This window comes from Corvus cornix, chromosome 10 (genome assembly GCF_000738735.6).
Source record: "Corvus cornix cornix isolate S_Up_H32 chromosome 10, ASM73873v5, whole genome shotgun sequence".
NCBI lineage: Eukaryota > Metazoa > Chordata > Aves > Passeriformes > Corvidae > Corvus > Corvus cornix.
Window position 1 is genome coordinate 4713415 of NC_046340.1, and position 25393 is coordinate 4738807.

General features: G+C 40.1%; 1 protein-coding gene across 5 annotated transcripts in view; it reads right to left on the reverse strand.

The window, feature by feature from the left end:
• Nucleotides 1-25393, reverse strand: part of ARNT2 (aryl hydrocarbon receptor nuclear translocator 2) — a 98886-nt gene that overhangs the window by 62893 nt on the left and 10600 nt on the right. For 3 of the 5 annotated variants that reach the window (XM_039557673.1, XM_039557675.1, XM_039557672.1), the window contains exons 2-4: nucleotides 11046-11157; nucleotides 5344-5391; nucleotides 2241-2285 (exon numbers count right to left, since the gene is read on the reverse strand). In XM_039557673.1, coding sequence (XP_039413607.1) covers nucleotides 2241-2285; nucleotides 5344-5391; nucleotides 11046-11157 — 205 coding nt within the window. Of the gene's footprint in view, nucleotides 1-2240; nucleotides 2286-5343; nucleotides 5392-11045; nucleotides 11158-17064; nucleotides 17207-25393 lie in introns of those variants that run through there. The other 2 variants (XM_020583514.2, XM_039557674.1) reach the window with 2 other exon arrangements.

Genomic DNA, 25393 nt, shown 5'->3' on the forward strand with positions numbered 1-25393 from the left:
GCCAACTCCAGTCAAACTCCCAAATTTGCTGTGATGCATCTCTCAGCTGCTTATGAAAGGTGTGCTTTAGAGGAAACCTCTCACTAACAACTGGATCAGGTCAGCAGGAAGCATCAGCACTGACTTATGAAAAAAAACCCCACTCAACGACAACACAGATCCCCAACAATGCTGTTTGGAACATCCCATATCCCTGCAGGGAGTCACTACATGCCTGCAGGATCAGGATGCAGCACTGGGACCATATATGGGATAACAGTACATACCAAAAAAAAAAAAAATCCCAATAAGTAAATAAAATGAGTACAAAAGACAGCAAGTAAACATCTGGCTCATCAGACATAGACTGGAATTTATGTTCAGGGACAATTTAGCACAGCAGGGAAGCAACAATGACAGTACTTGATGCTGCCCCAAGTTGGGCTGGGCTGCAATGTTGTCATCCTTTAGAGGAATCATATGACTGAGGTGGTGAGTCAAATTTGAGAAATCCCAAAATGGACACCCACCAAAACCTTTCAGAAACAAAGATCTCAGAGTTCAGTTTTCCCATTCTGGACATCACCATTGCTTGACTGGCATTAAGGAATCACACCAATATATACATTTGAAATGGCCCAAATGGACCTAGAATGCTTCAGTGCCCAGCACTTATTCTTCTCATACTGTACCTGTCAGGTGGCAGCTAAATACAAGTACACGACAGGTAGATGATGCTTCAGTTGTCAAAGCAGCATCTTCCACTGATTTCAATGAGCTGTGCATGGCATTGTCTTGTGGGATCGCTGGCTGATCCAACAAGATGTGAGAGGTGATCACTTGGAGAGTCCACCAGCATTGACTGATGTGATAACACAACATTAAAAGAAACTGCAACATTCTTTGGAGCTGACTGCTATGAAGACTGACCATGAAAGCAAAAGCAGGGCTTGGCACACTTTTGGGACACTTTTAGGCATGAAGCCTTTTCTTAAAATGCAGGAAAGAATTGTATGCTGCTTCCTGAAACGAAGGAATGCACGGCTTGCCCTGCTTTGGGTATCCTGCCCCTGCACATACAGGTGTTACATGCATGAGGCACTGTCTGCAGAAATACCACTTGTTAGGGCTACATGCAGAGTTGTTATTACTGTGTGGTAAGCAGAAAATCCAGCTGTGACAGCCCATGGCTGCTCAGTAAATTACAGCCAAGCCTTGCCTGAGGTCACTGTCTATGGCTCTGTAATAGTGAACCTTTCATTTCACCTGGCTGAGGAACAGCCCTTGTGTGGGGGTCTGCACAGATGTAGGAGGGAACAGGGCCTGTGGGCGTTGGATCATACACACACCACACAGAACAGCTGGTGTGACAGTGCACGTGTACACAGAGCACACGTGTGCACAAGTCAGCTGGGACACGCAAATAAAGATGGACATGGGGAAGAAAAAAGTGTTTTTACATGATGAAAGCTTGCTCTAAGTTCAGCATTCTCACAGAAGCGGTGATTAAGAAAAAAAGAGAGAGAGACAAAGAACAGACATATTCAACATACATTTTACACTTATAAGTACATATTACATTGTCTACCACTCAAGTATTTTCGTACTTCTGGACATTGAAAACAACCATTATAGAGAGTAAACAGACTGTAAAACTTCCTGAGAGAAAAAGAGTAGCCCAACAGTCCATTTCATTTATGATTTTAAAAGCTAGGAAGTAATAGCATGTTAATCTACTGGCTGTGAAAATGTTCAAGCAGACAACACCCCAGAAGTTTCCTGAAACTAGTTCAAATTTAAATCCTTAAAAGAAAAAGAGGGGCTGTGCTCCTCTTCCAAAGTGTGTGTCCTAGGAATCCTGGCATTCATAAACTTGAACAGAACAATGTCCTAACTCTGTCATTTCTAAATTTTTTTTTTATATACGGAAATTAATTTATATGGAAATTACAGAGGGACATAAAATTTTGGGATACTGGTAAGCTGATCCAAAACCACTGAGGGTTTGTAATTCTGATTTCAAGCAGTTTTGGAACAGCCAAAAGATTAGTATGAACAGCATCATATAAAAGAAAAATGGGGGCAAACTATGTTTGACTTCCCTTTTTCCTACCTGTCCCTTCTGTGTTAGCAATACTTTGATCATCCCACCTACAGCAAAATAACCATCTCTCTAAGCTAAGGCACACGTACTGAGATTTTTTGGACACGAACATCCCCCTCTTTTCTCTCAGCAGCAGAGCTCTACAGGACACGCCTACCTTGCAAACTTTTCCTTATCACCAGTGATTTGATCACCATCATACCTAGAAACAAAAGATAGTACATCAATCAACAAGGGTTATGCATTGCATGATAGCCAACACACAGCAGAAAGCAAAAAAATTCACAACTGCAAACAGTTACAAAGAGCAGCAAGAAAAACGAGGGAATGAGAATGATACAGCAAAGAAAACACAGAGTCTGATGATACTTCCAAGCCATGCCAATTCAGAAGCTTCATTTGTATATTTAAAAAAATAGAAGACACATTTCAGTGGATTTAAGCAAACACTTTGACATACACTGATTTCTTGGGAAACTTAACAAGCAGCACCAGTACAGAAAACACCAGTGAGCTTTAATCCACGGCAGCCCATGAAATATTCATTGCTGCGCTGGAAGTGAACGGGCTGTATCTGTTCCAGCTTGCAACCACAGCTCCCTCCATTCAGCAGAGGGCACTGATGGTCTACAGATAACACAGGAGGGCAGAGACACGGCTGAAGGGTGATGCCTTATGTAAGGGAGCCTTCAGGAAAAAGTTCTGTAGGTACAGACACTGTACTGACTGCTGTGGAGGCTGGCAAGAGGCAGGCAGGCAGGTGAAAATGCTGGGTAAATAGAAGTGAAATTTAAACTGGCTTAATTCCCTAGAAGTAAACAGGTACCTCATTCCTACACAACTCAACAGAAGCTGGATGCCCAGCCAGGTATGTGTGGTGTTTGAGCAGCACCTTCATGGAAGAAATCCAAACCAATGGCATTTTTGTCCTGTGGGACTAAAGCTTCACTGTTTCTGAAGCATTGTCCCAAAGACAGGCAGCAATGTGACATTTCAGTAAAAAATTACATGCTGCTCCTCTTTCTCTTTCCTAAAAAACACACTAATCATTTGAAATTAGATTTTGAGGACGACTCATTTGTTTGAAATCAAACTGCTAGTTCCAAAACACAAAATGTACGTTTTGGAAAACACAAAAATAAGGTAATGGCTTTTCTAGAAGTGAAGAGTGTAAGTGCTCAAGAACAGTTAAATGAGATGTTGTATTAGACTCACACCTTTCCAAAATGATGTAATTTATTGCAACAGACAGCCTATGAAGGTCCCAGGTATTAGCTAAAAAAGTAGTACAGCCTAAACAAGCATGTTTTTCCTCTTCTAACAAATCAATAGTGAACTTTTTCTTTATTTCTGTCTGAAACAAATTAAAACTAATCTTAAGTAATCCACCTATGCAAGTTCCTCACTCAAACACTGAAGACAAAGCTTGAACGAGTCTTGAGCTGTGTTTCTTTAAGTTGTGTTTTAACACCAGCACCCTCAAAACATTCAAGTGACAACACCACTTTATTCCCCTTAACTCTGCCCAGAGAACAGGCTGAATCCGAGTAATTTTCAGCAAAAAGACCAATTCAATAAGGAATGGGCACATTACAGGGGAAGCACATGCACAGGCTCCGTGTGAGGATGAGGTGCCATGCAGGGATACCTGAGCTGAGCTGGAAGCCCTGGGAAGCAGAGCGTGTTACCTCCTGTGGAGCACTGAGCTAACACCACTGCTCCTGCACTCCCATGAGCCTGGAGCTTCTCTCCTCATCCATCTCTGCTTGACTGGGCTGAAGATGTTATTGCCTGCAACTACTGGTATTTCCCTTCCAGTCTCCCAGCTGAGCTCTGCACACATGCTCCTTCAGGCACTCCAGTCAAAGCCAGCTGGGTTAGCTTCAATATTTAAACAGCAGTTCTTTGATAAATTTGACCGAATTATTATTATTAATCAAATAATTTTGACCGAAACAAGCTAGGAATAAGTCATGGGAGCAATGTGGAGAAGGGAATAACTCGAAGAGGATGTCTGAACATAGCTCTGGGTGTCTCTGCATGGGTTTTCTGTACTCTCTCAAAACAGAACAATCTTGGGTCTATACAACATTTACAACGTAAATATCAGATTTTGATCTGACACCTAAAATCAGCTGTATCTAAGCATAGCACAGCACACCTCTCCATTAAAAGCAATGGAATTATTGGCTCAACACACCACCAAAGTTTGAAAGGCCAAAACCAGAATGGGGAAGGACCAATGCACGTGTCCCCATGTGCCCAGAAACCCTGCTGCTTGTGCAGGCACAAATCAGGTCCCATTCCTCACAAATCTTGTTCCCATAACATGTGTCTTCTAGCAAATACTAGGACTAAGCCCTCAAATCACCAGTTTTAACACCAGGGACTGGAATAGCCTTTCTGGAAATGACATCAACCAAACAGGAGTGCTGTTGGTATTGTCCAGTAAATTATGATATGGTGTCACAGTGTATCTTCAGCACACTTCTCCTTCGGACTGACTGGGATAACCTTGTTAATAAACCCTACAGTGACAGCTGTGTTTCAACAGGGCTGCTGCTACAGAGCTGCAATTACAACGTGGATAATCAGCAGTTACCCACAGGCTTCAAAGTACCTACACCCCTCACTGCAGCTGCTTGGTTTCTAATGAAAAAATGCAAACAGTGTGACCAGAAAAAAAAAAAGGAAAAGTGAAAAAATCGCAATGAGGCTTTACTGTTTATTTCTAGCTTTGAATATTCCGTGTGAATTAACATTTTTTTGTCAATTTTTACTATTCGGTTACACTTAACGGTACATAATGTAAAGCTCATTAACTTTAAAAAAACAATCCACCTCTAGGATCTGTCAAATTGTCTTAACAAGCAATTAACATCTGAAAAAACTTAGAAATGAAATTTCATTTTCAGTGGCCGAAAGACAACTTCAGCAACGTCAAATAACCAAAGTTCATCTACAGCAGTTGAAATAATAAGCTAAAAATCACAAATTTTCTCATTTGATATAGCTGCAGAGTGAAACTGTGACACACACACACTGTCAGCTTTATAAGCCAATAACTACATCAGGCACATTTCTGCCAGAATGCCTAATTTTCAGAGGAAGCTGATAAAAAGAGTAACTAGTACTTGGGTCAAGATGTTGGCAAGTTCTTCACTCGTATTTATATTGCTTTTAAAACATCAGTAATGAGACAGCTGTCTTTCCCCACTGAAAGAAGTCAGTGATTTGGCCAACTCTTTGTACATGCTCACCTTGAAAATTTGCTGGGCCCCTCCCCATCTTCATCATCAAAGTCCATTCTGTAAAAGCAAGATTTCCAAATCAGCAATCAAGTCGTTGGCAATGGTGGCATGAACATTCAAGCCAGCTGTTCTCAATATTGCTGGATTTGTGCTTTGACTAGAGGTGTTAACGACTGAGGAATCCAGTCTTGCTCACACTCTCCAGTCCGAGGAGCAGCTCATTAGCTGATTTATGTCCCAGACCTTCTCTAGGCAGTGGAAGAGAGGAGTCCTTCCTTGGGCCAAATCCCAGCCTGCCAGTTTGGCTCCTCCAGGGAGCCACAAAAAGCAGGAACCTCTTTCTTCACGCCTTACACAGACAGACCAGGAAGATTATCTCCTTAATTTAGACATCTAAATTAGATTCCTATATTAGGCAGTGTTATTGTCTCATTCTCATAGATATTATCACTACAAAGTCATACGACAGTATAATTTACAAAGCATTTTAGACATTTTTATACCTCTAAAAAGAGGTGGATAAATATCCATATCCCAAATTACAAGGCTGTAACTCTGCCATTTAAGTAGACAATCAGGCTGATATAAAACTATCATATACAGTTATTGTGTTAGTGTATTTATTTTAATAAAAAAATACATTAGTATGATATACAGACCTTGATCAATCACTTTTAATTTGTGTAGACAGGAAATCATAGTTTTGTTTTGCAAACACTTTCTCAGATTTTTTCAACACTCTAAGCTTTCTAACCTTTCAGTGTAATAAAACTTCCTACAACTGCAGATTCCATGTCTCCAGCACTGTTCATATTAACAGGTGTAAGTCCTGTTAAAGGCAAAACCCCTTCAAAGTGACAATAACATTTATCTCAGTATTAAAAGAAGTCCTGCCAATTACAAATTCAGATTTGTATGTCCAGAGCACAGGAACAAAGATGCCAAAACACTCTCTGAAACTACAACAGCACAGAGAAGTACGAGTGCCAGTCAGGCATGCCCTTCCTTCCTAAATTCTGACAACCAAGACAGACTGGCCCATAAAGGATGTGTCTGAGTCACAGCAACCTCTGTACAATTGGGATGAGGGCAGCAAGTCAGCACAGGAACTGGACATGGCACTAGAAAAGTTACAATAATATTTTCCAGATGGCAACAGTGATTATTCATTTCTGGAGGAAGCAAAGAGAAGACCATTTTCCCAAAAGAGCTCTAAGAAAAGCTGTGTATTTAACTTGCTTAACTTTGATGCAATCACCATTTTCACTACCAATTACGTCTTTGCTCACCTCATTACCACCAAATCCGGTTCCAAGGTCCGTGACCCCTCAGCTGCCTTGTGCAGAACACCACCGGCCCCCAGTGGCCAGTGCCCCCACCTCTGCCACAGGGCTGCAGCTAAGACAGGACCCTGCTGCTGCTGGCACCCCAAATGCAGCCTTCAGTGCTGGCACCAGCAGCCTGGATCCCCCCTGACCTGCAGCACATGCAGCACTCCCAGGAATTTAACATTTACACACCATGGTCCAGCCCAGGGTCTCCTCTCACCTACCTGCTTCCTCCTCACATGTAATAATGTGCCTGCAGGTGACATTCCAGAACAAACTTCCCAGTTATTTTAACTGCAAAGTTTCTACCTGCACTGAAAATGTGAAAGTCAGTGTTACAGGAGAGCTGTTGGTTTACAAGTGGAGGGCACTCACAAAAGCATCACATCCTTACTTGGTTTCACTGGCAACTGAAACACAACTGAGAGAAACCCAGTTTCAAACAGGGGGGAAAGGGCTGCAGAAAAAATTATACACCTGTGGGGGAAAGCCTTTTCTTCAGGGATTTTATGAGACACTGGTTTAATCTGGGACAGATTAATTTTGTAACTCCTTTCCTTCTCCAGTACACTGAGATCTCATGCCTTGGTGGATATGGTTCTATGATTTACTTTGCTTCCAGCCAAATACTCCAGCTGAGTGCTAAGGGATGGATTTTCCCCAAAATCAAGTATTAGCTGTACTGCATTTAATCTAGTTCATTATTACTGCAATACAATGCAGAGAATTAGAGAAGATGGTAACCGTTTAAGGCTTGATCCTGCTGCCTGCACTGTATCCCCACCTCTGAAGGAGTAAGGGGGACTAACACACCTATCTATTTAGATGGTTGGATATCAGCTTCTCACTTTAGGAGATCCTTGATGGGTTAATATCCACAGGTAACACCTCCCACATTAACTGTGGGCTCATCAGAGCAGAACCTGAATGCATACGGTATAACATCAGTCTGCACCAGACTAAGTCTTTAAAAAACAGCTTTGCTGCATCAAACTACCCAAACCCCTTTATTCCACATGAAAATTGAACATAAATTCCATTAAAAATATCAATACTTTTTAAAAATGCAACAGCAAATGCATCTCTGTCCCATCTTTGTTAATAAACACATTTCCTAATTTCACTGTGCAAAATGAGAAAACCCTTTGAAACATTTAAAAAAAACCCTTCAGGTATAAAGTCATTGATTCCAATGTCCTGTCTGATCCACCGTGTCTGCTTTACAGCGAGGCAAAGACAGTGAATCAGTTGTAACCTTTAGCAGAACACAGCAGAACACATAAAAATAATATTCCATCAACCTCCTCATACCCTGACAGATAAGATCTTCTGTTTAGATAGAATATACTGCACATTAGCAAAACAGTAGAAGCAGCCTCCAGGAAGACAAATGACATCATTTCAGAAGATTCAGAAAGACTATCTTTTATCTTCATTTAAAATTCCCATTAAAAAGAGGCTTTAAAAAAGAGCTGCACTATGCTCTTTTGTTTTGAAGAGACAGCATAAATCTTGTTTTCCTCTTTCATACTGTTCACATCAATCGCAAAAAGGCCTGATGCATGAGGTACTTATTAAAATATATTTTCCTTAGAAGATGCGGGGCTACCATAAATACAGCGATAAAAGTATTTTTTAAAATTTAATTATTCTCAATTACACACATTTCCATAAAAAACCTCAACAAACCAAAACCAGAACTCCTCCAACAAGACGGACCTGCAAAAAGATTGACATGCAAGAGGATTTCAACACTGCAACAAAATTAGTATGTAAAACTCCCAAGAAATGTCAAAAGATGCTTGCCGTGATTACACAGTGTAGGAAGGGGGCAGGCAGGAATGGTCAGGAGCAAATGCAGCTGAGAAGCAGATGGGGATCTGTATTACAGCCTTTTATTCAGCACAATATTGGGGGGTAGAATGATGGGATGAGGTCTCTTTTCCCCAGATCTTTTCTCTGGTTCAGAGAAAAGGCAAGACTACACAGTGAACCAAAACGAAACCAATGCAACTGAAACCAACTCATCAAAAAACCCCCAACCCTCCCTGCCCAAGAACAGACAGCCCAGGAAGGTGAAAGAGCCCCTTATCCTCTAATACAGCAAAGCCTAAATTAAAAACACATTAAATAAAGAAGTGAGAGTGCATTAATCTAAGCTAGTCATTGACCACTGCAGTGCATTATCTTATGCTGTCACTTTTTTCTTTGAAGTAGTTGGTATAATTTATAGAAAGGAAAAATATTTTTCCAAGCTGTCAATGAAGCCAAGTGCCGACACGGCAGAAACACCTTCTGGATAGCCAATGAGTTTAAACTGATCTACATTCAAGTCCACACAGCAATTATTCTGCCAGCTTGCCTCAGCAATTATGAGAAAAGAAACAATTTTTAGAGATAACCAAAACTGGGAAAGCTAGCTCTGTACGCAAGCTCCGCTCCTTTATGTTTGACACAAAACATTCACTTCTAAAATGCCCAAGGATTGAGGTGTACGAAGATGTATCACCAGCAATGAAAGGATCGAGTGTTAGCTGCAACTTTGTTCAAAGAGAAGCTCAGAGGAATTAGACACAGCAGGCATTCTTTCCCTCAAGGTCTGAATACACACACACTGAACATAAAAAAAAAAAAGAAGCACTCTCAGCTCAGGCTTGGAGAAGGGCTATTAGTTCAGAGCTATGCTGCACAGATGAAATACCATGGTCTGGGTATAAAATGGAATCTGTACTAATTTACTCACTGAATTTACATGTTAAGTACATTTAAAATAATTTGATTTTATGTTCCTCCCACCCTCCCCTCACCTTCTCACAAATAGATGACAATATTTTAAATGCAACAGTTAAAGCATTTCAATTAATATCAAGTCAGTATTTAATATAATCAGAATATTTCACAGTCAGCAGCATCAACCCTTGGCAACAGTAAATTGCGAACTGATATTCAGAGCTGACATGGTTTATGATCAAAAAAGAGATCAAATATCCTGCAACTCAAGTACAAAACCTTATCTGTGTTAGGTAGCAATGAAAAGATGTTAATGCTTTGTCTTTTCTTTTGAGCTCAAGTTTAAAAAGGTTTTCCCACTGAGCAGCTTGAAAATAAAAATGTGATGCCTGTCAAAGACAGATTTTAGGAGTTTCTCAAACCAATTTCATACAGTTAGCTCAGCATAAGAAGGGCACTTAGTGGGGGGAGATATTCAAACTGTTCTGTCCAAAGGAACACCCCTCACACAACCACCCGGAGTGTTCAGTCACACCAACTTAGCTCCACGTTCCAAGGTCAGCCTTCTCCCTTGTTAATTCACTCCGAGATTGAGACTCCAGCACTGACACTGGAGCAGACACCGAGAACTGGCAACGTACCTTGCTGAACAACTCCCAGAGCAGCTCTTGAAAGGAATAATATCCTCCTTAGGTGTTCGCCAGTGAAGGTTTTACTCACACTGTCGATCCTGTTAAGCCCTACCACTGTCTTATTTAGGGCTAAATATAAGACTAATCAATCTCTTTCGAAGACACTCTCAGATCAGGTATCTCTAAGAAAGCATCACCCAAAAACCATTATTATTTGTGATCAACCTTTGACAAAAACAGGGTGGTTGTCAACACTAGAGAGTAGTTTTCTGCTCTTCCCAAGCTCTTGCTACACTGTTCTTCTAACACAGAGAACTACTACGAGTTGCCACAGAGCAATCTGGTGTGGGAAACTACCCCTACACCACATCAACCTCTGAAGCTAGGTAAAACAAATTTTCTTCTTTAGCAGAGCTCTCAGGCTTGTGTAAGGGCTGATTTTGATTCAGGCCCTTCTCCCAGAAGAACATCGTGCTGCACTTCCAGTGAGACCTAGAATATCGTAGTCCACAAGCTCTGAAGAGTGAGTGCTCATGTTATTTCTGTACCTGGAACTACTAAGAAAACATCTTTAACTAACAGGCCTATCTTTAAGAGATTCCAAGTGTAACCCTCAGAGGAAGTTGATCAAGTCTGCATGTGCAGTCTTGCTACCTTATTCACATGATAAATCAGTGTGAGGTTAAACAGATGTAGGCAATATGCATTCATTGTATCTACAACAGCCACAGGATCCAAACTCCTTTCTGGATGCTTTGCCAAACCTGAAAGTCTTTTGAAACAAGCAAAACAACAAGCCATACACTGATCAGCAAGTTTCATCTTGCAGAAAGAACAGATGCATTGAAGAGAAAAACAATACATCAGTGACTAATATCATAATGCAGTTTACATAAATAAAACATTACATAATAAACATACACATATATACAGGTACATTTGGAGTTTTACAACACAAGTAATTTCCAGTTTTGGACCTGAAAAGAAGAAAAAAAAAAAAAAAAAAATAGAGACAGCTTACCCAGAGCGACGCTTTCCTCCCCTGGAGGGCATGGATCCTGCCATCCTCACTTGTCCACTCGCCATTGGAGCCACTGGCAAGGCCACCGAGCCAGGAATATCTGATGCCATTTCTGTAAGGCAGAGGCAGGGGAAGAGGTGGGGGAAAGCCTTTAATCCACTACCTTCAAGGAGAAACCTCTGCTGATAACATTAGAGACAGGCCCTTCCCAAAACAAACAGAGAAAGCTTTCCTTTTTATTTCTAAGGAAAAGTAAAGCCCCGCAGATTCACAGATCCTTTACAAGAAGCCGAGTTGGGTCAACAGCCATTACAGTGCCTGGGAGACAGAGAGAATTGCAGGTAGGTACCTCTGTAATTCCACTGACCTAATGGTTCTCATTTTAGGTCTCAAAGGGGCTTGTCAGATGAAGGCAAACAACTTTCTGCAAGTTAAAGTGCCCTATACAGAAACGCAGAGCTGAATTCCCAAGGCAAATGAAGCTGCGGATCATGGTACCAGGGCACCAAGAAAAATAAAAGTTCAAGAACTCAGTTTGCCAGATAGGCCAAGAGTTGAGAGCAGAGATGAATGATCAGGTGATACTGGTTTTTACTATTTATATTCTGGAGGCATTCAGAGGGCCAGACTGAACTTAGAAGAGCTCAAAGGCTTCCTGCATTTCTGTGTGGTGTCTTGCAGAACAGAACTGAGCCCAAAATCCAGGCTGATATTCATCCCTTTGCCAGGGCTCGAGGTATAGACACAGGTTAATGAGATCCTCAAACCTCAAAACTCTGATGTGAGGACTGCAAAAGCTCACCTTATGAAACAGTTTTCAGACTGCTAATGGCAAGTACTTCTGAAGTCTGTTAATAACAGTTCATTACACTTCAAAAAAGAAAAGTGGAATATAACATATTTATACCCTTTTCTTCTATCCCATTATTAAACATGGGACTAAGAATATTTTTCCTCTGTGTAACTCTCACAAACTATATGAGCAATTAAAACTTTTTTCTAATGCACATATACTTTATTCACTCCGGAGGCAAAATCTACAGTCAAAACATTTAATTATCTTGAAAGAAAATGCATCTTCCTTCCAACTTTTTTTTAAAAAAATATTGGCAAGGTGTCTGGAGCTACAGCTAAATATAATTACTAATGGAAAGCAAATCTGTTTTAAAAATCTTGCTATTTTTTCCCCAACAGATAAGTATGAAATAACTTCAATTATGGAAACAGGAATCCATGCTCTTTCACTATGTCTGGAGAGCACTTCCATTTCTGCCACACTTTACATACATCCATTATGCAACATTATGTATTTCAAATAATAACATTTTATCTGTTCACTGATTTCACGAATTTCTTCCAGTACATTTAGTTTTATTAACTCCTTTTCAACTAAAAAGCAGCAGAGCACAAGTCTGCAAGGCCAAAAAATGAGACCTCTGCCTATGCCCCCACACCACAGAAAGTTCCGCAGTGGCTAAAGCTGCAGCTGTGTGTGGAAACACAGCATTAATGCACATTAGCATATCTCCAGACAAATAAAAGCATCAGCATGCAAACAACTGGTAAATCACTATTTCCAGAATAAGTACCCTTAGCTGTCTAATGCCCATAATTCACTCAGAACATTCAAACTCATCTCTCATGGGTAGAACCGAAGGTCATTTTGAAATGCTCTGCTCACTCATTTATTAAAGCAGATGGTAAAAACCATAATAAATCTATCTGCAAAGTGTCCCTGTCACTCAGAAACACACTTCAGTATAGATCATCAAGGAGATCAGATTTTTTTAAAGTAGTTACTGTAATACAAAACTGTATTTTAAGAGTAAGAACAACACCATATTTGATACTGTGACGAGAAACTCTTGTAACCTCATTTTCCTCAATCTAAACCAAAGATGATGAAGGCCAAGGGATGGATTCATCTACTCTTACAAGTCCAAGAGCCAAAGCTAATTATTTAAGGTAACTTTACCAAAAAAAGGAAACAAAGCCCCCTTGCCCTCCTTTATGCATTCCATGCTTAGAGGTACATCCAAAACAGACTGAGCAAACCTCTTTCTGTAGGGCCCTTGCTCTCACCACTGACAAGTCAGGGAGACCCAGACAGATAGCTTTGATCATTGTCCAATTTAGGTGGTTGTGGACAGGCAGAAGGAGTTGTTTTTCTGCACTTACATTCAGCCTTCATTGTATGCAGATATAAGAAGCAAGGGCAGCTAGGCAAGATTCAAGCAGGAAGGACAAACAGAACTGTGTATTTTTTAGAAGGGGGAAAAAAAAAGGGTTAAAGGAATGGCCAAACCAGAGGCATTTTACAACAAACAAATCATCTGTCTAACAGGGTATAAGCTAAAGAATTACTGTGTAGATATCTGGATTCTATAGAATGGCACATCCAAAACAGTGCAATACAGAAAGGGACTTCTTAGACAAATCAGCCTTCAGATACGTCTTCACAGTCCTGGGAGAATGAAATCAAGCTCATTGTGCTGACTGCTCTAAAAGGGGGTCTTCAAAAATTTCCATTTCCAAGCTATGAGCACAAGAAGAAAACAAAATTTAATCAGGGGATGCACCGACACTCATCCACATGAAAGCTCATCTAAGAGGGAGGAAAGGTTCAGGCCCTTCCAATCACAAGACTTTCCATTATGCAGCAGTGTGGTGAAGTTGTGACAGACCTGCACTCAGATCAGTGTGTAAGACACCCAATTTACCCTTCCATTTCAGAGCTTCCCATGCCAGGGACACCACCATTCTGTGAGCTATTGCAGCTCTCGTGAGGTGCTCAAGGGTGGACAAACACTGCTGAGAAAAGCAATCAGCTTTCCAGGCTCTCTCTCCTCACACTACAGAAATACGAGATCTGCAGATGGAGAAACCAAGAGGCTTTGGTCTCTTTGAGGCCACACAGCAAAGGAAACAACTCCAAGGGCAACAGCACCATGGAGCACGAACACCCTGAAGCTGACCCACCCCAGCCAGGGCAGCAGCAGAGCTCCTCACACACTATCCTGGTGGGCCAACAGTGACACCAGAGCACTACAGGAGGACTTCAGAGACGACAAAGTGACCTCAGTGCTCAGCTGCAGCCAGCTGGGTGTCAGGAGCCCTATCCAAGTTGTATGGCTGTGCAGAAATGTAAGCAATAGATTGTGGCTGTAAAGACTTAACTCACACGAGCTGAAGGCCGCAAGAACATCTGGAAAGACGAAGGAATGGAACTGAACTGCTTCCCAAATTATGTTCCTCTCTACTCATTCATGAGAATATCAAAAAAAGAAGCAGATCTTGATGATATTTTTACATCTATAAAATATGCCTGGTGAGAAGCCAAAAGCAAAATCTGATGGAACAATCAGCTGCTTCTCTGACTAAGCATCTGTGAAGTTACCTGTCTGTGTGTGCTCTGGAAAGAAAACAAGAGAAAGAAGAAAAACAACACTCATAAACTGGAGTCTCAGATAGAAATACTGTGCTAGAGAGGCATTCCAGGGAGCCTATTAGCATAAACAAAACAAAAAGCAGCATACATCAGATACAGACCAAAAGAAAAAAAATAACATGAAAAGTCTTGAGAGCAGCCCACAATTCTGTATAGTTACATAAATTTAGGGCAGTCCCAGTTACTCCGTTGGAGCATAAAATCATATGGAAGCACAGACCTGCAGCATCAAATTGGTTACAGATATATTTAAAAAAAAAAAAAAAAAAAAAAGACATGCTGGGTCAACAATCATAAAGATCATGTTTTCAGGCATGAAAAATGCAGAACTAAACCCACATCCAAGATACATGTTAACACTGATGTTCACAGAAGTGTTTCAGCAGCAACAAGTGTTGCGAAACAAGCTGTGCTCTTTCTGAGATTGAATGTTCAAAGAGAGGACTTCCCTTCTGCCAATGAAAATAAAACTAGTGTTGCTTACTTTACCCAAAATTAAAACACCAACATAAGGGTATAATTCTCAGGAAGTAAAACAAGGTCAGGCTGAACATTCATGAAAATCATCTGTAACCATCAAGGCAACGTTCTGAACAAATTTCTTTAAAATCTTTAAAAGGTGTTCCTCAGTGTCAAATAGAAATTCTTTTTTTTTTGCTGAAAAAAATGCATGCAGTATTTCATCTGGAGGTTACAAAGTTCCTAGAGATCTGCCAAAGAACACAGAAATGTTATTAGAACAAAACCCAGCACAAGACTTGCAATCTTTAGTGAACATTCGTCCAGCTGGACAACACTTAACAGCTCCTGTCTTATCACTGTCATGTCTGCAAGCAGGCCAGATCCTGCCACTAACATTTATGTTCATCTTGGGGATCCCTGAGGAGCTACACTAACCCAGAACCATGTTAGTGCTCAATGTAAAAGCAGAATTAGTCCCTCCATTTCTGCTCAGACTTAATTTCATTGCTGAACGTTCCAAGTTTGGACATTACACTTTACTTCAGTGCCACATGTAGGTCAACCCCAAAATATTCACTGATGTTTCTGAAATAAAAGACAATCTGCAAACGTACATTGACAATACTGGGATAAAATAGAGGGATTTATGCCCCAAAAATCGACGTTCATCTCAAGCTGTTACATAGATCTGCAAAAGATATAGCTGCTTCACAAAGCAAAGCACAAAGAGCAAGCTAAATGCTGCACAAGGATACCATGAAACTGCATGAGAACCCAGATCATGGCAGAATTACTAAAAAGTGCAGCATGCCAGGATGAACCTGGACTTCTCTTTTATGGCAGGGAATTATTAAACCACAGCTCTTAAGCCCAAACTTTAAATCCCGAGCCCCACCCCAGATCCGCTGCCTGAAATGCAGCTCTATCTTGTTTCTGACACAAATTTGGGACTTGCTGAGGTACCCCCCAGAGAAGGGCAGCTCTTGGGCCAGGTATCCTCACAGGGAGCATCACACAGCCCTGGAGATGGTGGCCCCTGCTCTGCTCCTCTCCACAAACCACATCCATGCATCCTGCTGGGAAGCTTTGAAATACAACCAGATGCTGTGCATGACAAGACTTTCTGACAAAAAGTCCTGTTAACTACACTATTTTCAGCCACTCGAGCTATATTCCCCTCACCTAAATACAGCAGACACAGACAGGGCCAGGTTAAAAACCCAAAGTCTACCGGAGAAATGTTTTTGCCAACTCCCAGAGACTTTGAATCCCTGACATTAACTGTAAGGATCAATTCCAGGTTTGCTATTCCATGTCAGGTACCACTGAGCATGCTCTCCACAGGGCTCTTTTATCCTTCAGCATCTACTGTAATAAACAGGATTAAAGTCAGATACCAGCATTTGACTAAACGAGAGGAAATTCTACTTTTATCAATACAAATGTGACAGATTTCCAGCCACTAATCCATAGAACGATTGAGATGTCAATCACTTCCAAGTAAATGTGAATCTAAGGCTAAACACAGAATTATGAACATGCCCAATCCCATCAACAGCATCGTACACAGTGATTTCAAAATGTTCTTTTAAATATTCTAAGAAAGCAGATTTCAAAAACTTCTTTAGAAACTGTATTTTTCATTACCCTGAAGTCATACGGGAGTTAGATGCATCTCAGTTAAATGGTTTTGATTGCAGTCAGTTGCAAGGGGGATTTTCTGCCTAGTGCAGAGACATTTAAGAATATATCATAGCTCTTACTTTAGATATGCCAACAAAAATACAAAGCCATCATGTAGTCAAAAATATTTCACAGAAACACTAATGCTAAAAATCTAGCTGTATATTTAGTCATTGCTTTTACGTGTTAACTACGGAGATGATAAAACAGAGCTCACTCTCAATATAAAAACCCCACATTTTCATTGTTCCTGATAACTCTGTTAATACTGTTTTACTTGCATTCCTTTGCCAGACACTTTAAATAGACTCCACATCAAAAACATCTACTGTACAGAGAGGATATGCAGAAAAGCAAAAACATTCCTTTCCATGCTCTCGACAGAATTACGATTACAAAGAAACCACAAAATATAAGAAATCCCACCTTTAAGGAAGACTCTTACAAAGATGCTATTTCTTTCCTGCAAACAAAACCTTCTTGGAGAGAAATTTTATCCGCATATAAGAAGAGTCAGAAACCTCTGGGAAGAAATGTAGCAGCATTGGTATTCTGCTCAGAAAATGTCATCACAGATCTGTTTACCTTAACTGTGGACCATGATTCAGCCGGTGACAACCGTCTTGCATACTGATCAATTTATTTGCAGCAAAATTACTAACATTTTCTACTTTAACCATTTAGGTTCTGGAAAGAGCTACTAAGACAGGAATAATATAAAAATCCTAATTAACTAAAAACTTTCCCCTCCACCACAATGCCCTGTGCTTTGGGGTGTCTCCACCCGTAATCCTGAAGATAAATTAGGGCATATGGTGAGCAGTTACTAGAGAAACGTTCTCTTTTTTAAAATGAAAATCAGAGCTTTACCCTCTGTCTGCATCACAGGTGAATGTTAAGCACACTTGAAGGGGGGGTGGAGATGATGTGATTGAGCTGCTCAGTTGAGGGGGCACGGTCTGTTCAGCAGGGATGGAGACCAAGCATTTAAGAGAGTGGCCTAACTGGTGTTCCAGAGGCCAAATCCAGCTACCTTGCTCCCTGCCTTCTCTGCTGTGACTCTGGAGGAGATGCCAGAGTCAGTGGTATCTATCACATGCCCCATCAGGAAACTGAAGAGCAGGTTTCGAAGTCAAAGAAGTGAAATCCTCTATGGTGCCTCCACACTTGAATGTTGTGTTCACACAGGCCATGCATGTGGGATGCCCTGGGATCTCACCGCAATCCAGACCTTTCTGCGTGCCCCATAGTTCAACATCACCACCTGGATGTGCAAAAGAAGGTGGGATGCAGACACTGAATTGGAAGTAAACTGTGACAAAAGAGAGTTTTGGTCTACTTTAGGGGAATTCTTGCCGCAAGTGCTCAGCTTGAGGGACAAGGTGAGACCAATCACTGCAGGAGTGAGACCAATCACTGCAGGATGAGAAGTCAGTGCTGAAAACCAGGATCCAATCCTCTGAAGCATCCAAAATTAGACATGCCGTGCAGAAATCACAGTACCCAAAAACCCCACTGTGGAAACATCAGTCTTATGATTTGTAAAACGAAAAATTATTTCATACATTACTACATGATTTTGAATGGTTTTTTGACAGTACTTCTTATGTTTATTTCCAATTTTCATGTTAATCACCTTATTCATTCCAGTCATATCGGTAATTCCATTTATCCATACCTACCCTGTGGTCAAGGTACAAAAATTTCCAGAGACATCATGGAGTAAGGGAAGGATGTGGATATTCACTGCCAAAATGACCAACACAGCCCATATACAACTGAATAAACTCAGAATGCTCTTCAGCACAATCCAGAAGAAAACCTGGAGTCACATCTCTGCACCGACTGCACAGAATGTTATAGACTAAAAATTAAACCTGGAGCACTGACAAAAAATGCACTTTGCTACTTAAAGTTAGGCTGGGAAGAAGGGAAAGGGTAGCTGCTTCTTCATTCCTCCCATCTTCCTGACAAATGGCATGGAAACTATGCCTCTGCATTTTTCCCTGGCTATTTTTCCACTTCTTATTCCTAATTCCTTATTATCTCTTCTTGACCTATTCAGCCTCTGACTGAGGTGAAATATTTCTTGTACTCTTCAATAAGCCAATACATCCAACAGCTGACAAGTCCTGCAAAACTATGACCATTTCCCTCAAAAGAGGTTGCTGAAATTCAAAACAGAGAGCAAAGGTTAAAAAAGAAGCCTTAACGGCTCCTGTTCTGAAAGCATGTCTCTAGTCTTGGAAAACAACAAACCCTCTCAGAATTAAAACAAGGCTTGTATCTGCACTGAAGAATGAACGTGAAAACTGACCTGAACCTAAGCCTACCCCTAAAATTTGATAATCTTTCCCACTGCAGATGTGGGGGCTTTAGCTCAAGCAGAAGAGTACCCAGGTCTCCACCGTGATTATGATGGATTGACACATTAGAAGAAAAGTACTTCTCACATGCGAAGTCTGGAAGTGCATGAAGGAGTGAGCCAGAAGCAAATCCAAGGACCTGGGGTAGACTCACGCTGAAAACACAACCTGAGCCTCCAACACTTGGCAAATGTCTCAGGTATAAATAGTCACAAGTGGGAAAGTGCACATGCAAATCGGGCAGGGAAGTAGGGCAGCTACTGTAAAAGGCCAGTTTACAGAGAGGATGAAAATCTGACTTTGAAAGGCTGTTTCAGGATTGATGTAAACATTATTAAAAGAAGAGAGGCGGGTGCTTAGCTTACGTGAAGGGTCACAGTAAAACAGCAGACAACAGCAGCAGGACCATTTAAGGTGTCTGAATGTGACCCTACCTGGTCTTTGGCCATTATATACATGATAATGCACTCATACAACGTAATTCCACACATAATTGTCTCTGCATTAATTTGCCCTGGTTTTATTGACATCATTTTGGCTGACATTACTGACATGTGGCAAAAGCACTAAGCAAATCACCAAAAAAACAAGGCTCCCCAAACTGTGCATCATTTCCATTTGAAAAGAATGGTGATTCTCCCTCCTTCTCTGACATTTCATATTTGCCAAAAGTAACTGCATAATTACAAGTTATGTGCAAGAAACAGAAGGTAACATTCAATGTTATTTTCCATACTTTTTACTTAGCATCAGACCCAGCAAATAGCATATATGGCTGTTCTGTTACGTACAACTGCCCACAGCTGACCCATTGATGAACTCACAAAAACTGTGCAAGCACACGCCCAGCCTGGGCAAACAAGCACCAGGAAAAAATAATAAACTCCAATGACTTTCTTTTAAGTTTCTCAGACACAGATCATGCTCAGTCCATTAATTCTTCATTTAACAAGTCTGTTCCATTTAGCTTGTTTTGGTAGGCATTCAATTAGAAATTTATGTACAGGACAATTTTTTCCCTTTTTAAAACAGAACACTTGCTGTATTTCATCCAGTAAAACATTAGGAGGTAAAGTGAAAGCTCCAAGACCAGCTAAAGCTACACTAAAGCCAGGCACAATAATCCTGAATTAGGGAAATCGCCTGCACATGGCCCTCTCCACAGGATTACCACTAATTGTTAAAAGGGCCTGGTAAAATTTGTTTCTCAGTAAATAAGCAAAGAGAACAAACTGAGAGTTACCCAGATGGCAACTGCAAGTTAAAAAAAAATAACCCTCATGGCCATACTATCAGCTTTGCTGTGATTTCAGTTATGGATGAGTTTTGTCATATCTGCCTCTACATTCTTAAGATTTATTGAGATCAGGACTTCTGTCTACACAGAAAGAAAAGCCCTCTCATCCAAACACTTCTCATTTCCTGCCTTGCAGACCACCAAGTCTCTTGCTGGCCACCCTCATGACTATATAGATAGATAGATAGATATATATATATATATATATATATAAAAACCAGAAGAGTTAAGCCTGGATTCCTCCTCCCACTGCATTGCTTGTCCCCTCTTGGGAGTCACCCCAAGCCAGTCCACTCCTCAAAGGCAATGTCAAACTGCTTCAGCCACTGTCACACTATCCCACCACTTCCCCCTTCTCATCTTTCTTACCTTCCCACACCTTTAGTGCTTTTGCCAAGCTTTCCAGACCAATCACAACTATCTCTGGATGCCCCAAACTCCCTGCAATGGGCAACTGTGGATGCCAAAAAACTATATGGGTTCTATGCAGAGCCTATCCAAAACTGTGGAAAAGAAATTCACTGAGCTCTATAAATCAAACATCATGCCTGGCTCAGGAAACCTCTGAGTCACACATGGCTGGAGGGTGGGACAGTAGCCAGGGGAAGCACCACACATGCTTATTCTGATTTTTATACTCCTTCAAGCACTTGCTTTTGGTCAGTGCTAAAAAAGATATGCTGGGCTCAAAAAATTTTACTTTCAGGACAAGACAGCATGTTTTTACATCAGGAGCAGCAGACACGGCATTTCTTAAGGGTGTTTCTTCTATAAAGGTAAGAAAGAAAGGAAATTAGCCAATTACCGCTCTTACTTTATTTCATTAACAATGAAATCAAGCATTTTCCATTATATGCCCTTGCTCTAGATCACCAATTATAGTTTTATACCATCACTGCTACTTGTTCTTTCCTAAATTCATCTTGTTTCCTTTCCCTCTTCTATAATCATCAAAATATATTTGCAAGCAAATTTCCTTTTAGAAATTCCTATGTAACTGTTTTACGATAAAGAAATAACAGTGACAGTAACGGCTCAATAGTTTATCTGCACTGTGTCACCATTTGAGGTTTCATTTTTGTTCATCCATCTTCAAACTATTTCTTTTAAAATAACATTTCTGCAATCTTCTAGCAAGTAGTCTGGCTTCTTACTACCTATCTAGCACTTATTTTCCAGCAATAGAAGCTGGTTGAGATTTCAAGCAGTTTCAGTGCTTGATCACAAATCTATTTCGTTCATGTACAAGTTCAACTGCCAATTTGTGGAAATTATTTTGAAGCTGCTATTAAAATACTTGCAATGGTATACATAAGAAAAAAATTCCACTGAGATCAATACTCCAGAGTTTACATCATAACAAGATGACAGCACTCTAAACTCCTATCAACTACATAAAACATAGTCAATAGCTGTATAAAGGCAAAGAAATAAAGCTAATTGGTAATAAATCTGTCTAGAACATTCACCAAAATGGATTTTAACTAAATGCAGATCAGGGGAAGCCTAGCTTTCTCACAAACCCAATGTCTTCTCTCAACTATTTCATTTCTTCCTCTACCCAGAAATGCACAGAAAGTCATTGCCAACATCGCTTGTCCATATTTTCTGTTAATTACAGGAGAAATCAGCTATCAGATTTCATGAGCATGCGAGGCAGTATTTATGACTATAACTTCTGGTTCACATCCGAAGAAATTTGACAAGATACTTCTTAAATAATGAGCAGAAATATTCATGTGAATTAATAAATTCTTGGTCCCCTCATATAATCATTTCATAAAAACATTCTTATATCACACTTTCATTGAGAAAGCACTGTCTAGGTTCACAGGTGCAAGCAGTTATACAAGTAGTTTATCCCAAATGCAGACATTTGAAAATCCACGGAGCCAGACCAAAGCAGAAGTGTTATCCTGCCCCTGACCTGCCCACTACAACAGAGCACGGGGCAATCACCAGGAGGAATCTTCTCTACAGTCACTTTATTGAGCCAAGTCACCAAGGGGCTGGCAAGGAAGACCATGAAGGATTTGTACATCCTTTTTCCAAGGAAGTGGCCACTGTCAAACTCCATCACACCAAACCCAGCACTGCTCTGGCAGTGGCCCACGAGCTGCCCTGCAAGCCACTGACCACGCTGGGGTCACAGACCTGAGGTCTTTGTGGTGTTCCCACACAGCCCAAGACATTTACTCCCCATCAGCTGCAGAAAGCTCGGGAACAACACAGTCCAAGTACAAAGATGTAAAACATGGACCACTCTGGTTCAAATTATTCATTGAAAATTACTGACTTGTGTCCTTCAAATGCCTTTATTATTTATTACAAAGATTTTTAAGTGTGCCTCAGAAGGGTATGTTAATTTTAAATTTCATTCAGAACAGCAACTTGCATTACCAAATACTTAATTATCAGTAAATTTACAGTGTCCTTGGGCACTGTTGGGTAATCAGAATGCTATTGTTTTCATTAAACAGCATTCTATTGATAGCACTAATGACTTCAGTTCTGCTTGATCAACAAGCAAATGATGCTTATTTGATGTTATGATAATTAATTGGCCTTTCAGGTGTTTTCACACCCCAATTCATTACTAAGAATAAGAATTTTAATGTGAAACACCTTAAAAATAATATCAGCATTCATCAAAAATACATTCTAAAAAGTGGTTTAATACTTTTTCCTTTTCTCATGATTTCTAATACAACATTCTCTGCCTAAAAACTGCAGGGGGAAAAAACCACACTTAACTCCATTTCAAAAACCCAGGCTGAGCCTGAGCATTGTAAATATTCAGTTCATTTTATGCCTGTCTGAAATTCCAATAAGTCTAAGGAGACTTTCTGATTGAAACTTCTTTTGTTTTTTCTCCTCTGAAGATTGAAGAAAACAGCCAACCTCACTTTCCCATAGTAGCAAGAAGGATCAAAAAATATGACTTAAATGGACTGTAGAAGTGAACAGACTGCTCGTGCAACCCAGCCATTCCTGCTCCAAACTCCACACCTGGTGGATGAAATACTGTAGTCCAGCCTTCAGACCATGGAAGAGGGCTGTGGATAAGAAAATTCCAGATTCAAATTGAACTGCACCTTGAAAAGCCACCTGAAAAGAGTGCACCAGTCTTCCCACCTGTCACCAATGTGGATGCGTTCAGTTTAACCTCCCAACAAGGACAACCTTCAGAACATCTTCCCATGTCTTAACTAATCTGATATACCAACCCACATCAGCAGTTACCCTCTTCTTTGCAGATGAGTTTCTCAAACCCTGGATTTTTTCTGCAAGCAAAAAAGCCCCAACATTTCAAATAAAGGTCTTAGTGATTTTTCTACTTTTCACTGCCCCTTCACTTCACTAAATATTTTTAGAACATTCTGCCTTTTAGGTCATTTCAAAGATTATATCTTTCATGTCTGCAAATTAAAAAATAAATACTAGAAGTTCACAAGCTTTTGGGTGCTCAAAGGTAACTGTTATTTGCTGCTGTTGTTGTTACTTTCTAGAATTTTTTGTTCCCACAAATGTTCCAAATGGCACACCCCAATGTTATGGCATAAGGGAAACCTTCATGGGCATGTAGAAAATACAGAATACTACTAAGCTCTACTGAAGAATATTCCTTAGTGTTACTTTAGGTTTACTACACTCCCAAGAATTTGTCATGAATTTTTGGAACACTTTTTTTTCTGCTTAACTTCTTCCCAGAGCTACTTCCTGAACATATCTCATAAAACTGAATCTCATGCTTTGCTTTTAAAAATTATCAGTTTTTAAAGAGAGAAAATGCTGTTTCCAGGTAGGCTGTGCTAGATTTTCTGACATGATCAGCTGTAATGGCGATGCTCTTACTTGCTTTTTCAGAATTACAGAATACAAGATTTGCTGGATGTTCTACCAGTGAACTATCAAACAACAACAACAAAAAAGCATACAACAACAACAAAGCATTATTCTTCTATGTCCCCATATTCATATTAAACATGATTTGACAGCCATTACAAGCCACTTGTTCCCAAAAGCATACAGACAGTTCTGTGGATATATCAAAGGCAGAAGTGAAGAATGATACTGAAAAAAACCTCACTGTAAACAAACTGGATGTTTGTCAAAAAACAAGCTGATTGTTTGTCTGTAAATATTGACCAAACTAAGGTTTTAGCTTTGCTATTTGCTGACTGAAGAGCAGCACAGGCAAGTACACAGGACACACAAGATTAGTCTGAATTCCAAACTTGGCAATCAGGTTCCAGCTACTACAGGGACTCTACGCAACAAAGCAAACAACCAGTGGCAGCCACATGCATTTACCAAGAAATCACTACAAATATTTTATCATTATACTTCAACATTAGAAAGAATCACGATTTGGTTGCTGAGAATGTATTTACTTCCAGGGACAGCTCATTGATTTGATTTAAAGAGCAGTTTGAGTTAACCCACTAATCAAATACCCACATATGATAGATACATTTTCCTGCTTTTTAAATTTAACTTGCAAATGCACAATGAACACTTGAAAAGTACCTCATAATTTTCACTTAGTGTAACTGTGTTTTTCATACAGTCTGATCATCTCTTTGCTGCATGAAGCAATGTACATTTTGTTCTCAATCTTAATAGAAACTGTAACTGGATGAGAATGAACTAACACATTTTTAAAGGCAAATTTAAGCACCAAAAGCAACCGTAAGACAGCAAGACATAAGTTGTAAAACCCATACTAATACTTTAAAGCCAGGTGGATTGTTGCTAGTTCAGCACTGAAATAACTATCTATCGTGTATATTCTGCCAAGACACTTAAAAAGCACATTATCCAAATATCCTACCTACTCTGTAAAGAAAAAAGAAATTAATGGTTATTCATGTGCTCAGAATAAATAATAACTGCTGTTTCCAGAGAGAAAGGAGCTGTATATTTTCCTTTTGTCTCTGTTTCTTCCCAAAGGGAGAAAAATTTTTTGCTAATCCAACATCAACACGGTTGCAATAAAAGTCTATTAATAAAATATTATCAATTAGTACATCACAATGAAACACATTCTCTTCTTGTTCCAGCATAGGCATTTTACACTCTCTTACAAATA